Consider the following 16,129-nt stretch of genomic DNA (forward strand, 5'->3'; position numbering starts at 1 on the left):
CCAGAGCTGCTGTCTAAAAACCACCACAACAAATTTCATCTGGGCGTGTTGTGATGTGGAGCTCTGGGTGAAACTAACCAAGTTTCCGTCGATGAGCAAAGCCTCATTTCCATCACAATACCTCCACTATTCCGTGACTGCCATCACCACCATAAATGTACAGTGGAAAACTCAGGTCCCCACGCAGAGCAGCTTGCCCGTGTGGGTAACCCTGCTCTGTGGTCCTGCACCAGCCACATTGCTTGCTTCAGGCGTTGGAGGTGCTTCTCAGGGACGCTCATCCCACTGTCCCAGGCTGGGAGCATGTGAGGGGACCAACAGCCAGCATTGTGGCCACACTCAGAGTCCCCAGGAGCATCAGGCACTGATGGGGGTCTTGGTACTTCTGAACCCAACAGCTTTTTGAGAGTGTGTAGGGAGCACCCAAAGCTTAACCCTGACCCTTGACCCTGGGGTTGGTCCCACAGGCTATATGCTGCGCTCGAAGACACAAATTTGGGCACCAGCTTTGATCCAGGTCTAGAGTGGACCCTGAGTGACCCACAGTCCACAGCCCACCAGGTGACACACTGATTACATGCACCATCCAAGGGCTGGGCGGGCTCGTCTCCCCTCCATCCCTCCTTTCTTCTCCTCTACCTTCCCCATTTATCTGTTCTCTGTGTGGTGTGGATACGAGGCATAGACGTGACCTTTCCCAGCACGGTCTGAGTTTCCCCGTCTGCATGTGGGGGCTGTGCTATGTGTGGATCAGGAGATTGCTGGCGAGGTGAGTGACTGGGACAGTCAGGGTGTGTGGACAGGATAGCAGTGGTTTCAGTCAAGGTCACATGAGCAGCCTTCCTTTCTCCTTTGAGGTAGGGTGAATGCTGCCTGATGCCTGTGTCTCTAATTTTTTTTTTTTTGGTTCTTTTTTTCAGAGCTGGGGACCGAACCCAGGGCCTTGCGCTTCCTAGGTAAGCGCTCTACCACTGAGCTAAATCCCCAGCCCCTGTGTCTCTAATTTTTAAAAATTTCATTCGACTCAGGTGCCTTTTATTTTGATAAACACAGGGAAAAAAAACCAAAATGTGCCTTAAAGTGATTTGTTCCTGTAGATTTCGTAGGAGACACATGCTGAGATGCGTGCACCAGGATTTACCTACTCCGGAATGTACGCACAAGCATATGCATACACACAGGGCACATTTTCACATCCATACAGAGACACACTTGTGCATGCATACTCACATGCACCTTTATATACACTCATTCACACACACATTTACCCATAACACACACACACACCAACATTTACACAAACGAATTTCATATATTCATTCTCTCTCTCTTACACACACACAAATGCTGAGATTCCAAAACATCTGCTGGCAGAGAGGTGTGCATGTGAGCCCCCAGGTGAGCACCTTGTAGCTTGCATTCTCGTGTGGACCAGTGGGAAATCATCGTGCATCCTCAGCAGAACTCTGTTAGCACTGGATGGTCTCAGGATGACATTTACACCCAGGGCCTCAGAAATGGTGTTTTTCAGAACTGAGCCCAGGGCTCTTAGATGCGTAAGACTTGAACCTGGGACTCCAACCCCAAGGCTAAGACAGCACTGTGTCTCCTATGGGTGGGCAACGAGAGGCAGGTTACTTCACACCCATCCCTAGCCTCTGCTGCAGTCTCCAGAAGCCAGCCCAGGGGCTTTCCTTGGCCTCTCAGCTCTGGCACCCAACCTCTCTGCTGCTCTGGGTGAGCTCTACCAACAGCTGCCTGGAGTTGGCTCGCTTGTGAGGATTCTGGGAGAGGCTCTGGGTGTGAAGTGCAGCTTCCCAGGACCTGTGGATGCTGGCCAGGTGAGTAGAGGGCTTGCCTGGTAGATCATCCTTGGACCAGTGGGAGGCCCGAGACTCTTCCAACCCTCATCCGACTGCCATGTTTTTGCAGCTTCAGCTTGTGCTGAAGGCCCTGGGCAATGCAGGTCTGTCAACAGCAGCTCTCACCCCTGTAATGAGCACCTGCCCATCCCTGAGGGGCAACGTTCCTGAGATCAGGCTGGCAGTGCCCCAGGCCCTCAGGGGGGTCCCTTGCTCTGCAGATGTGTGAGGCCTTGTGTTTTCCTGTCTCTGGCTGCAGTTGGGCAGGAGAAACTGCAAGGCCCAAGAAAGTTATTCCTGTATATTTGTGGGAAAATCTTACCCACTCATCTGTCACTAGGTCAACGTCTTGCCCATGGACCACTGAGCTCTCTGTGGTCCGTTTTCTGACCTGCTAGCACATCTTAGCCTCCTTGGTACCCTCTCTTCCAGATGTCCTCAGGTCTCACTCTGCAGCTGCATGCCGAGCATGGCTGGGGGCTGTTCAGTCAGTAAAGTGCCTGTTGTGAAAGTGTGAGGACCTGAGTTTATCTCTCGCACCCACAGAGAAGCTGGGCATGGTGAACATTTCTGTTATCCCAACCCTGAGGAAGGAACAGAGATGGGAGAGCCCATGGGGTTTGCTGGCCGGCCAGCCCAGCTGAACTGCTGAGCTCCAGGCTCAGCGACAGACCTCAGCTCAGAATAAAGGTGGTAACACACGTAACACAATACACAATAAGTAAGTCTTTAAAAGGGGGTCGGGGAAGAGCTGCTGCAGAAATGGCTGCCTGGCTCTCACATCCTGGTACCTGGTTTAGTTCCTGGTACCCACATGGTGGCTTATAGCCACCTGTAACTCCAGGGCTCCTCTACAAACACCGCACATAAACTTATGCAAGGAAAGACACCTTAAACAAATAATAAATCTAAATAAAATGAGGTGGACAGGGGCTGGAGAGATGCCTCAGTGGTTAAGAGCACTGGCTGCTCTTGCAGAAGACCTGGGTTCAGTTCCCAGCACCCACACGGCAGCTCATGTCCATCTGTAACTCCAGTTCCAGGGAATCCAGTGCCCTCTTCTGGCCCCCATTGGCACCAAACATGCGTATAGTATGCAGACATACAAGCAGGCAAAATACTCATACTGATAACATTCAAAAATAAGGTGGAAAGCGATTATGGAAAGGTACTCTATGTTGACCTCTGGCATTAAAACATACATGCATGCATGTACACACATGATTCATATAAGCAAACACACATAAATAAAATAAAAGATCTTTAAAAAAAATGAGGTGGAGAGGGGCTGGAGAGATGCCTCAGTGGTTAAGAGCACCAGCTGCTCTAGCAGAGGACCTGGGTAGTGGCCCCACTACCTTTCATAGCAGAGCCACAGGTGATTGTGTACTGGAGAAGTTGCCCATGGTTTTCACACACACGCACACACACACACACACACGCACACACACACACGCACGCACATATGCACACACACATGTATACACAAACACACACATGCATGCACATATGCACACACATGTATACACAAACACATACACATGCATGCACACACAAGCACACACACATACACACAAACACATGCACTCACACATATGTTCATGCAACCACATGCACACACAAACACGCACATACATACACACACATACATACACACACAGATACAATGCACTTACACGTATATACATAAACACATACACACACATACATGCACAGACATACACTGCTTTTGCTTCCCCCTTTTTCCTTATGTGTTATTTATCTTGCACATTAACCTTCATTGCACTAGAACCTGAGTGTCTGGGTGATGGGGCCTGGGTCAGCCATGTCCACGATGTCATCTATCTGATCAAGTACATGGTAGGTGCTCAGAAAGTATATGATATGAATGGATGGCTAGATGGCTGCACTGTGAGGGAAGTTGGGAGGAGCTGATGGAGAGGCACAGAGCCTGGAGGTGGCTCTTTTAGAACTTGGTCTGGAAGCACTAAGACATTTATATTTCATGCTTATGCTGTCTTGTAAATAAAGCTTTATTGGAATGCATCCACATGTTATTACTGGTATGCTCGGAAACTGACCAGGCTCTGGCATAGGAGGACTGGGGAATAGACGTGACCTCACTACATCCCATAGTAGGGTCACAAGGACAGTGTTTTGGGGAAGTTACTTACGGTAGAGACATGGTGGAAGCTGGTGGGGTCACAGGGTCAACTGTAGAAACAAGGGCACTATACAGGGTGCGGACCAAATGGTGGATGTCTTTCCCAAGCCAGTGGTCAGTTCTCTTGCACCTGTACCAAGCTCCTGAAGAGGACACAGAGCTCCGTATCAATGCTGACCTGGCCCTGATGAGGTGCCCCAGTGAGGAGGTGTTTGCCCAGATGCGGGCAACACACAGGCAACTGAGCGCTCTACCCAGTGAGTAGGGAGGTGTGGGATGCCAGGGGTCTCTCAGGGTGTGCAGTGTGGTTAGGAGTCCCCTCAGCCTCTGCTCCTCCAGTTACACAGTTAGCCCTGTGTGTTCTCCCACATGGCAGCTCCAGCCCCTTCCTGCCCGTGGGTAGCTTGAGAAAATCTCCTTCTCTCAGGTCCTCAGGCTCTTCGAGACTCTCCAAGGTCTGCTCACTCTGGGCAGGTCACAGATAGTTCTATAAAGAGACACTAGGGCCAGCCTGGTCTTCATGAGACCCTGACTGAGAGTAAGAGGCAATCACCAACAGAGACTCTGGCTATCACTAGGTCTCTTTGGGAATCAGTGAGTTCCCTTTAAACGGGGGAACTTTGGACATAGTATGAAAGATAAATTCACCTGACAAAACAAAACAAAAATCCCAGTAACAACTGGCCCAGTGACAGTGTGCATCTGTAATTCTTGCAGTACAGGCAATAAGGCAAAAGAATCATGAATTCCAGGTCAGCCTGACTATACACACTATAACCCTGTCTCCAAAGAACAAAGGTTGGGCCTAGGGACATGGCCTGGGCCGGGGCTCAGAGGTAGATCACTTCCTAATGTATGAAAGACCTGGCCTCCATCCTGCACTGTAAAAACAATCTGAAGAATTGTATAGTGTACCATGTAGTGGTGGTAGCACACACCGTTAATCCCAGCACTCGGGAGGCCGAGGCAGGTGGATCTCTGTGTTTGAGGCCAGCCTAGTCTGCAGAGTGAGTTCCAGAATTGCCAGGGCTACACAGAGAAACCCAGTTTCGAAAACCAAATGAGTAATACATAGCTTGTTAACAGCTTGGTTCTAACCCCAGCCCAACTCATCCTTGACTGTGTGCACAGGAGAGGGACCCACGTTGCTGTGAGCCCTCTAGGTCTGTGAAATGAGGACACTACATAGTGTGCCTCAGAGTAGGGGCGGGGTGTGTGTGGCGGGGTGTGTGTGGGGGGGGTGAGCTGGTGCATCCTCCTGTGATATGATGTAAGAGGACAGCTCACCCTCTGTTCTCTCTGCAGTCATGTTTGAAAGGGCAGGGCAGGGAGATGGGTGAACAGTGAAGGCCTTCTTCTCGAGTGGCATCGAAACTTCAACACAGTGCAGGAGAGCTTGCTTGGCTGTGTGAGACCCTGGGTTCCATCTGCACCACTGCAGACACCCACCTAACCAGCCAATCAACACACATCTATGTAACCGAGACCAGCACGCACAGATAACACTCATGCGCGTCTCTATCTGGTTTACCTGTCCCCACCAAGGGCTGGAGGTTGTTTTCTGTCTTGGGCCTTAGCACCCAGATGGACCTCTCTGCACACCTGATGTGACTTGGCGTTTTCCTGAAACCCAAACACCTATTCGAGTCTTCTGAAACAGATGCAGGGTCAGGGTTGTGGTTCAGCAACAGAGCATGTGCATCACTACAAAGCGAGCAAAACCAAGACCATGCTGCAAATGACCTCTGTGAACGTAGGGTCCCAGAAGATCATCGTGGTGTTCGTTTCAAGCTTGACGCGGAGGGAAGGGCTGAGGTAGGGAAGACCTTGTCTTGAATCTTAGTAGTCAGCCTGCTAACCCTCCTCCAAGGGATCATACAGGGGCCACAGATAGCAAGCTGTGTGCTGCCCAGTAGGAGAAGTGGGTTCCCTGCCCCATGGCCAGATGTTTGAGTAGCTTCCAGCTGTGACTTACCGTTATCAAGCCCTATGGTCAGGGTTCCCGTTAGGCTCTGATAACCCTACAGATTCACACCTACATGCGATATCCCTGCAGGACTCTGACAGGGTCTCCTTCATGGTTCACACATCCCCTATTTGTCTGCTCTGAGATGTCAGACTCTGGCCTTTGACTGGCCTTCGCCAACAGCCCTGTGTGTTGAGCTCACATGCACGCACATACATGTACGCACGCACACATAGAAAAGTTTTTAAAGGGGTTGGGTGGAATAAGAATTTGAAATAAAGCACAGTATCCTCATTTCCCAGATGAGGCACAGAGAGGGCATACCAGCATCCTGAGGTAACGCAGCTTGTACTTGTAGAAATGAACTGGTTCAGACTTGGGTCTGATTTTCAAGCCGAGGGATCCCACTTCATAACTTCACTTTGTCTTCAGGGAAGCTCATCAGAATTCCATCCACAGGCTGGGTTCTACTCCTGTCAGCTACCACAGCAGGTCCTGAGCAGCCCTGACACAGGGGCACGGCAGGCCTGGGCTGAGTCAAAGAGCCTTGGCTCACCATGCATCTTTTGCTGCCACTGTGCCTCAGTGGGCTCCTTTGTGTGGAGCCCCATCCTGTGACTGCTGGAGACGGATGATCCCCTGAAACACTGAGGACATCCTCAGTCAGCAGATCCAGACGGAGACCTAGACACACTCGTCTTATCCTGATGTCACCTTCCACTCAAGTATGGCTCACCTGGGGCCGCAAGGCCTGGGAACCCCAGAGCTCCAATCTCCCAGAATACAGGGGCTAAGGGTACTCTCTCCTCTGCTTGGACTACATACAACAAGTTTGAGGCTAGCCTGGACAACTTACAGAGCCCTGTCTCAAAAGGTAGAGAGCTGGAGTTCGATGATGAAGCTTACCCTGTTCTCAAGGGCTTGTGTTGGATTTCCAAGCGGGCAGTGGGTGGGAGGAGCAGAGGTCTTTTCAGCTGAGGTCCCTGAACCACATCATGCATCCTGGGAAGCATAGGGTGCTCTGGCACCTCCCCCAACCTCCATCAGGTGGATGAGGTGATGGCTAACGCTCTCCTGGGGGCGGGATGCACTCTCTCTATCTCTAAGGAGCCTGGGAGCCAACTTGGAGAGGACCCTCCTCTCCCAACTCTTTCCTCCCTTGTTCTGCCACGGTGACTTCACCATCCACACTGCTGGCCGGGCCTGCAACCGGCTGGAGGTAAGAGTACTGGTCTTGCCTTCCCCCTAAGGCCTGTCCTGGAGGCGGGGCTGGGAGTGACCTCACCTGTCCCTCTGTCCGTTCACCTGCCCTTGCATCCATTGTTTTGCATTCATCTATCATTTTAACCTATTTACCTACTGCCCATAGATACAGCCATACATCTGTCCACACATGTTATCCAAGCATCCTTCAGTACATCTCATCCATCCCATCATCCATCAATCCACCTGTCCATCCTCCAATCTGTCCACCCACCCACCCGTCCATCCATCCATCCATCCATCCATCCACCCATCCATTCACCCATCCATCTGTCCATCTACCCATCCATCCAACCATCCATTCATCTGTCCACCCACCCGTCTGTCCATCCATCCACCCATCCCACTCGGCCATCTATCCTTCCATCCATCTCTTTGATCCATTCATATATCCTAATATCTATCTATCTATCTATCCATCCATCCATCCATCTACCATGGTCTGTCTGTCTATCGCTCTTATTCCCTCCCCCATCCATTCATATTTCCACTTTCCATCTGTCTCCATCCATCCATCCATCCATCCATCCACATTCTCTCTACCTGCCCACCCACCTTTATCCATCCCTCTACCTACCATCCATTGCAGAAATACCCTCCTCTAGCTGACACTGTGTCAAGCAATGTGCTCAGCTCTGGACACACAGTGATGAACCACTAAGCCATGGTTCCTGCTTGTCTGGAACTTTTCATTCTGGGAGGCTGTTGTGGGAATTTTCTCGCTGGGTGGGGGGAGTACTTTACCTCCCCTACCAAAGCTCTAACAAGCCAAGGTTTGAGTTCTCCAGAGTTCACCCTGAGGAACCAATGAATTCATTAAGCTAACCTGCAGAGCAGCCTTGCTGGAAGGTCTACAGCGAGCGTGGTCGACAGCTCCTCCATAACTCTATGACTGCAGAGATGGGAATCTCTGCCCCTAGCCCCTCCCAAGGCCAAGAGGCCACATGCAATTGGGACTGAATGGCATCTATCCCACTGAGAGGAATGGTGGCTCTCCTCAGCCCTTCCTTCCACAAGGGATCAACAGCCAACAAGCCCAGCAGTGACCGTCTGTGAGCCGACACAGCTGGTCTGGTGAAGATGGCCACAGTGCTGTTCAGAGGAAGATTGCTGAACGTGACAATGGCAGCTTTAAACTGTGCTTGAAGATATGAGGTTGAGCTGAGACACGAAGGGTGGACATTTTATTAAAGTTCTTGCTGCTGTAAGAAGCCCAACAAAAACAGCTGAGGGAAGGAGAGTTTGATAGTACACTCCATTATGTCAGGGAGTCATGGAGGTAGCAGGAGTGTGAGGTCACACTGCATCCACTTGGGAAGCGATCATGTGTATGTGTATCTGTGCACACACACACACACACACACACATACACACACACATGCGTGCACACACACCGCACTGGTGCACAGCTTGCTTTCTCTTTTTCTTTTAAATTGTCAGGGTGGAGCACGTGGGTACCACTACATGCATGCAGGGAGTGGGAGTCAAGTATCTCCTTCCTCCACGAGGGTCTGAGAGATAGAACCCACATTATCAGCTTTTATGTGCCAAACCCTATCACCTGCTCTGAGTCTCTCCTTTTTATTCAGTCCAGGACTCCAGCTCACAGACTGGAGTAAGCTTAGGGTGGGTCTTTCTTTCTCAGTTTAGCCTCTTTGGAAACTCCCTTACAGATGGGCCCAGAGGTGTGTTTTGATGGATGGCAATTCTAAACTCAATCAAGGTGACCTGTGCAGAGCTGAGGTCAGAGAGTAGCCTGCTAAGAGGAAAGGTGTGGTGTTCACAGGCAACAGAGGGAAGGTAGGGTGGGGGTATGCAGAGAGGGAGCATGGAAGGGAGTGGTGTGATGGGACAGAGTGTTTACTTGTCACCTTGAGGAATGAATGAGCTGTGGGGTCACTGTGGAAGACAGTCTTCTTTCTCTCTCTTTTTTCTTCCTTCATTTCTTTTTGCTTTCTTTCCTTCCTCCCTCCCTCCTTTCTTTTTCCCCACTTTTGGTGCTGGGACCCTAGTGCATGTTAGGCAAGCTTTCTTCTTCTGAGCGCCCAGGAAAATGGAAGATCTCTGAGGCTGGTGTCCTGTGTGTTGTTGTGAAGTCCTGACATTTGGCCCCAAAGCCCTGGAGTCTGTCTGCAGGACATTTGCTCTGTGTTCTCCCAACCTTTTCTGATTGATGGAGACCAGAGCCTGTCACCCAGATGCTGCCAGCTGGGGGTGGTGCCACCCCTTGTGATTTTTTCTCTAAACATCATCAAAGACATCTGGAGGCAGGAGGGGAGGGGAAGAGATTCAAGGGGACCGAGGGGGTAGAGGAGAGTGAACAAGAGGACAAAGGACACACAGTTGGGAGGAAGAACAGACAGAAAAAGGATTTTTTAAAAGATTTATTTATTTATTTATTTATTTATTCATTTGTTTATTTATTTATTTAGTGTATATGAGTACACTGTAGCTCTCTTCAGACACACCAGAAGAGGGCATCAGATCTCATTACAGATGGTTGTGAGCCACCATGTGGTTGCTGGGAATTGAACTCGGTCCCTCTGGAAGAGCAGTCAGTGCTTTTTCTTAACCTCTGAGCCATCACTGTAGCCCCCAGGGGAAAAAAATTGTTCACCTATCATCTTCTGAGAATCATCTGGGCTAGCAGATGCCTCATGGGTAATTCGTGAGTCCCTACACCGCTCAAGCAGATTCCCACGAGAGGCCTGGGTGTGACCTTGTGTGCTGGAAACCCAAGTGGATGTGTGATGTGTGTGTGGCCTGGGCTTCACATGGGAGAAGGAAGGCTGCCCAGCGGGGGTGCCGTTTGAACCAAACACTTAAAGAATTCATAGGAAATTTTGCCTGAGAATTTCAAGGTCGTACCCTGTTTCCTGAGCCCAGGTGGCCTCCCGAGGAGCTCTGAGTACTCCAGGTCTGTTTCCCAGGTCCCTGTTCCCAGACCTACAGCTCTTGATCACCCATGTGACTTCGTTACATATCTGTGAGCCTCTGGCTTCTCTCTCCAGCTGGGAGTTCAGCTGAAAAATGCTAAAGACATCCTCCACAGTCTGCTGGGCCTCCAACCCTCTGGGGGCAGGAAAAAAAGAGAGAGGGGGAACCAGAGATTCCCTCAGGGCCAGAGCCCAGGCTGGACAGCTGAGTGTCCAAGAGAAAGATACAGAAAGACGAAGAACCTCCAGAAGAAGGTCATGAGTCTGGTGTGCTCTGACTACCCCATTCCCCCAGCCAGTGACCCAGACGGCAGCATGGGCTCTTGGAAAGACTGAAGCTTTAGGTGCTCATGGACACCTGCTGGCGAGGCCTGCCTGGTGCTGAAAAGGTGTTTGTCTAAGTGTAACCTCTATACGGTAAAGGCCCAAAGCCCCTCCTCTGTGCACCAGTGAGGCCAGAACTGAGCCTTTCTGTTCATCCCAGAGAACCCTCCATCTTCTCTTCTAGTCCTTAAGCATCCCTAACATAGGGAAGCACCGGACCAACTTCTGATGGCAATGGCTTCTGCCTTTCAAACCTCAGCTTTGGAAAGCTGGGCTCAGTGTCATGCACCCCTAACCCCAGTGCTGTGCAGTGAAACTGGGTGGTTAGTGGCTAGCTAGCCAAGATGCCCAGCTTTAGTGAGAGGCTCTGCGCTAATTGGAGAGGAATTGACCTCTGGCATACACACACACACACACACACACACACACACACACACACACACACACACACACACACGTGATACAATCTGAGAACGAATGTCACCCTCATCGAAAATCTAATGACCTTACCATTCTCATAGGACTCTTTTTTTTTGGTTTGTTTTCTTTGAGACTGTTTTACTCTGTAACCAGGCTGGTCTCCAACTTACAATCCTCCTGCCTCAGCCTCTTTGTTGATGGGATCACAGGTGAGGACCAAGCACCTTCATCCTCTGTATACGCCTCCTTCCTGTCCTGCTCCCACCCCAGGGAGCCATTGAGAAGCTATCTGCCACAGTAGGGTGCTTGGCATTCTCTTAGACGTTTGTAAACTGAACATGGATTTAAAGCCTAAGCACACTCTTGCTCTCTTTCATTCATCCATGGCTGTGAGGTTCCCCTGACCCAAGCAGCCTGGGGATGGAACCTAGGGCCTTTCCATGCTAGAGAGGCTCCGTTCCACTGCCACCGAGCTACCTAGCAGAGGCTGCTGTTGTTGATGTTTGTTTGTTTATTTGTTTGTTTGTTTGAGAAGGGTCTCGTTATGTAGCTTAGGCTGACCTCAGGCCCTCCATACGACTTGGGCTGACCTGAAACTTCACTCTTTAGCCCATGTTTACCCTCAAATACATGATCCTCCTGCCTCAGCCTCCTAGTGCTGAGATCTCAGGCCTGCTCAACCCTGCCAGGCTAATCTCTAACTTTAATCTGTGTTCCCCAGTGACTAATGGTGGTGAACCTTATTTATGATTTTATTTTATGTATTTTTTTATAACAGGGTTTTACTATGTAGACCAGCTGGCTTCAGACTCATAGAGATCTGTCTCTGCCTTTCATGTGCTAGGATTAACGATGCACACCATCATGCCCAGTGCGTGTGTGCGTGTGTGCGAGTGTGTGTGTGTGTGTGTGTGTGTGTGTGTGCTCACATTTACATGGCACAGGACATGTGCAGAGGTCAGAGGACAAATTTCAGTTCCTGATTCTTTTCTTCCACCACATACATGATCGGTTTTGGCTGCGAGTACCTGAGACCTCTTGCAAACCTTGTGGATAGTTAGTTCCTATCTGCTTGCTACCCAGGTGTTTTCTTTGGCGAAATGTATATTCAAGTATTAGGTTCATTTTATTTATCAGGTTATTCTCTTACTGGGTTTTGAGAATTCTTTATTTTAGAAGTAAACCCTGTTATCAGTATATTACTCAGAAACACTATCTCCCGGTCTGTGATATGTCTTTATCTTCTTCCACTGGGAATGGTTTTGTTGTTTAGTTTTGGGTTCTTTTCCACTTTTCTGTATGTATGTGTGTATGTGTGTTCATGCACGTACATGTAAAAATATATGTACATATATATATGTATGTCTATACAGGTGTGTGTATGAATGTTTATGTGTATCTGTACATGTGCATGCATGTGTGCATACATATGTGTGTGTTCCCAAATGTGGGCCACTAGCAAGGTCAAGGGCATGTAGGGCCGCAGCCCAACAGACTCTGCATTTGTTCTTTGACATGCATGGTGGTGACCAGTACAGACAGACTTCCTAGAACAGACAGAAACAAGAAGCCAGCTCAGACGAGCGGCGATGTGCCAGCCCAGAACTGAACTGCTTTCCCTGGTTCCCGCCTCAGCATCCCCTTCTCCGATCCCCTCCAGCCACCAGGCTGCACCAGGCCTCCCTGACTCCAGGCCTCCCCAGATCAAGATTAAAGGGCACACTGCTGTGCTTGGCTTATGTTTTCCTTGAGGACTGCAGACCCAAACTCAGTTATTCATGCTCGCAACAAGCACTTTATTGATAAAGCCCCTGTGGTATTTTAAATCTTTGTTTTATTTGAGATAAAGATCTCACTGTGTAGCTCTGGCTGACCTCAAAGTGACAATCCCCCTGCCCCCACCTCGGTAGTGCACATTGGATCCCAACAGCTCATAAAAACAGGTATGCTGGTACATGCTTGTACCCATACAGGCATCAATAGGTGGAGACAGGAGGATCAGAAATTCAGAGCCAGTCTCAGTCTAGCAAGTTCGAGGTTAGCCTGGGCTACATGAGACCCCGTGTCAACAGATAAAATGAAGTGAACACTTGGGCTGAGAGAGGCCCTGATGTACTTCTGTGGGATGTGTGTATAGTGTCTGAGTGTGTGTGCCTTGTAGCGGGAAGCCTGTCTGCTGAATGATCATGTCCCACTGCTGGTTACTGTTTTAGCAGACACTGTGAGAACAGTCCTTTCATGTGTGTTCTGGAGGGTGGGGACCGAGATGGGCACTCTGCCTATAGCATTTGCTCTTGTAAAATGCCATTTCTGTGTACATCTGAAAGCCAGCAATGTGGGTGGCTTGGGTGTGTACTGACATGTTTAAACACAGACCAGATGTCAGCCCAAAGCTCAGGTGGGCCAGGAATAAACACTTTATTCTAGCTGGGCATGGTGGCACGTGCCTGTAACCCCAGGACTTGGAGATGGATGTGTTTCCAGGCAAGCCTCAGCACCACGGAGGGGCGGAGCCTGCCTGGGCTACATGGGACTCTGTTTCTCAAAAAGTAATTGTCTTAGAACACACTCTCTATTCTCTCATGTTTTACCCTCACTTCTTCACATCTCAAGAACAAAGAGAGGAACAACAGACACTCGACGTCCATGTTGGCAAGACAAAGGGAGGAGCATCCATTACAACTGGTGGCTACTTCTTGGTGTAGCTCATTCTTGTCCCCTACTGAGGGTGGCTAGACAAAGTACTATTTCTATCTTCAAAGATAGATTGCATTTGGATTTTCTGTAAGAATTGAACTTTCTCATTTTTTAAGATTTATTTATTCATCATATGTGAGTACACTGTAACTATCTCCAGACACACCACAGGAGGGGACGGGATCCCATTACAGATGGTTGTGAGCCACCATGTGGTCGCTGGGAGTTGAACTCAGGACCTCTGGAAAAGCAGTCAGTGCTCTCTCTTAACTGCTGAGCCATCTCTCCAGCCCAAAATGTTAAAATAAGTCTACTTACATAACCAAGAGTACACAGCATAAAAAATGATGAGGAATGAGGAGAGCATGGCAGCCTAGAGTCAGGAAGGGAGCCCGAGGCCTGGTGCAGCCTGGTGGCAGGAGGGGATCTAGAAAGTGGATGCTGAGGCAGGAACCAGGGAAAGCAGTTCAGTTCAGGGCCAGACCATTGCAACTGGTCTGAGCTGGCTTCTCGTTTGTGCCTGTTCTAGGAAGTTGTGTCTGTACTGGGTCATGGGTGCTACATGCACGTCAAAGAACATGTGTGGTAGACTGTGTTTGGTAGGCTAGGCCCCACATGTCTTGACCTTTCTAGCACCCTCTCTTCTAACCCCATTTTGCTTCTCTGTCTTCACTTGGGGTTCTTCCTCAGGTGGCCCAGCAGAACAGGGCAAGGCGGGCACCAAGCTGTCAGCTGAGTGTCAGAATGTTCCGGCATGAGCTGAGCTCCATAGACTTCGGGCCTCTGGGAGGCCACAGGAGACGCTGGTCTCTGCGCCTGGCTGAACTCACTGTTGAGCTTCTGAAGGTATTTTCTGTCCCTTCCCCGCTTTTCCTGTTCCCTTCTACTCTGCCCCTACTCTCTGCCCCGTCCCCTGCTCCTTTCCAGTCTCCATCTTCTGTCCCTAGCCCCATGCCCTGCCTTGTGTCTCTGTCCCCAGTCCCTTTCCTTTGCTTCTGCAACAGTCCTGGAACCCCGATCCTAGCTGCTTCTCTTCTCTATTCTCTATCCTTTGACCTTGGGACATGAATTTGGGGTGGGACCTGAGCTTAAGACCTCTACCCACACCACCTACTTGGGCCTTAGGTATGTTCAGCGGGAGCTCTGCACCCCAGCTTTGAAACAGATGTTAAATAAAACCAGCGTGCTTCCTTCACAGGGCCAACACTAACTAAGTTAGTGCTTGGGTCTGCCTAAGACACACTGAAGGATGTATCTCGGTGTCCCCACAATAAGGGGCCTTTAATCAATAAGCAGACTGTCATATTTCCAGGATGGCTCTACTCCTGCTTGCTATGTGGCCTTGGCCAACCATTCATATTTGTGGCTTCATTTCCCCCCCGCCTGTATCTGCGGATACATAGGTATCCTGTGCTCCATGCTAAGGCCATCTGTCCCTACCCTTGGCCGTGTGTTGTCACTGTGGTTCCCTGGCCACAGGGGCAGGTGACCTGGAGGCTGACCCTGGCTTTGGGGGAGGTCTTCTTTCCCACGGTGTCTGGCATTACAGCCAGGCTCAGCCTCCAAGCCTTGGCTACAGTCAGCATCCGGGTCCAAGGAGTGGCTGACTTCCAACAACTCTCAGACCTCTCTCTGAGGGGTTACATCAAGCCCAGGTAACAGACTTCTTCAAGTTGGGGTGGATGGAGAGTTGGGGACGTGGGCACTGGATGTCACACACACTGTGGGGAGGCACCCATTCTGCAGCCTGCCTGCCTGCTGTCTGCTAAACCAAACATCTGTGAGAGTGTCTCGGGCTATGAGGTCCCTCTGCAGGTAAGAAGACAGGCTCAGACAGGTAAAGTTGTGTGCTCAGGGCCGCACTGGGGAGTCAGCAACTGAGGCCAGGATCACATCGTGCCTCCCAAGGAAGGTGATAGGGCCCAAACTCAAGCTCCAGTAACCTTTGAGCAAAGAGGGCAGGTCCTTCTTTAATCCTTCTGTTGGTGAGGAAACAGATTCCAACAAAGTTGCCACAGGATCAGGCCATGTGGCACAGAAGGGACGAAACAGAGTGGATGTAAGTCACAGTCTCATTTCAGGGTCTTTTGCCCCACTACCCAGCCAAGCTGTGGGTCCTGGGTGGAACTGAGAACAGAGACATTAATCACACCCTCTAACAGTTGTCTGGAGTAGGGGGACTGAAGTGGGACGTAGAAGTGGGGCTCAATCATCTTGTCTGTGTCCTGGCCCCCAGCCATGGCAGTGGAAGATGGTTCTGCCCTTTAGAGGCTCAGCATCTCCATCTGTAAAATGGGCTTGTGACAGTGAGGACTGTGTGGCAAGTGGACCAGTGGGTGCAGGGACTGGGCCTTGTTCTTTCTCCCTCAGGGCCCTCCTCCAGGTCTTGGCTCAGATGGGCACTGCTGGAACCGTGGGGCAGGCTGGGCTGAGATGGTTGACCCGTGCCCATGGCACCACTAGCCTAGATGGCAGTATCCAAGCTAGGAAGGTCAGG

General features: G+C 50.3%; 1 protein-coding gene across 1 annotated transcript in view; it reads left to right on the forward strand.

Moving 5' to 3' along the window:
- The window catches only part of Apoltpl1 (apolipoprotein lipid transfer particle like 1), a 97,265-nt gene that overhangs the window by 21,845 nt on the left and 59,291 nt on the right, over positions 1-16,129 (forward strand). The window contains 9 exon segments of the mRNA XM_087574835.1: positions 1,656-1,841; positions 1,933-2,085; positions 4,139-4,283; positions 6,579-6,639; positions 7,100-7,211; positions 10,267-10,458; positions 14,323-14,478; positions 15,112-15,287; positions 16,003-16,127. Coding sequence (XP_087430961.1) covers positions 1,656-1,841; positions 1,933-2,085; positions 4,139-4,283; positions 6,579-6,639; positions 7,100-7,211; positions 10,267-10,458; positions 14,323-14,478; positions 15,112-15,287; positions 16,003-16,127 — 1,306 coding nt within the window.

Source organism: Rattus norvegicus, chromosome 10 (assembly GCF_021556685.1).
Source record: "Rattus norvegicus strain SHRSP/BbbUtx chromosome 10, alternate assembly SHRSP_T2T, whole genome shotgun sequence".
In the NCBI taxonomy this organism is placed as follows: domain Eukaryota; kingdom Metazoa; phylum Chordata; class Mammalia; order Rodentia; family Muridae; genus Rattus; species Rattus norvegicus.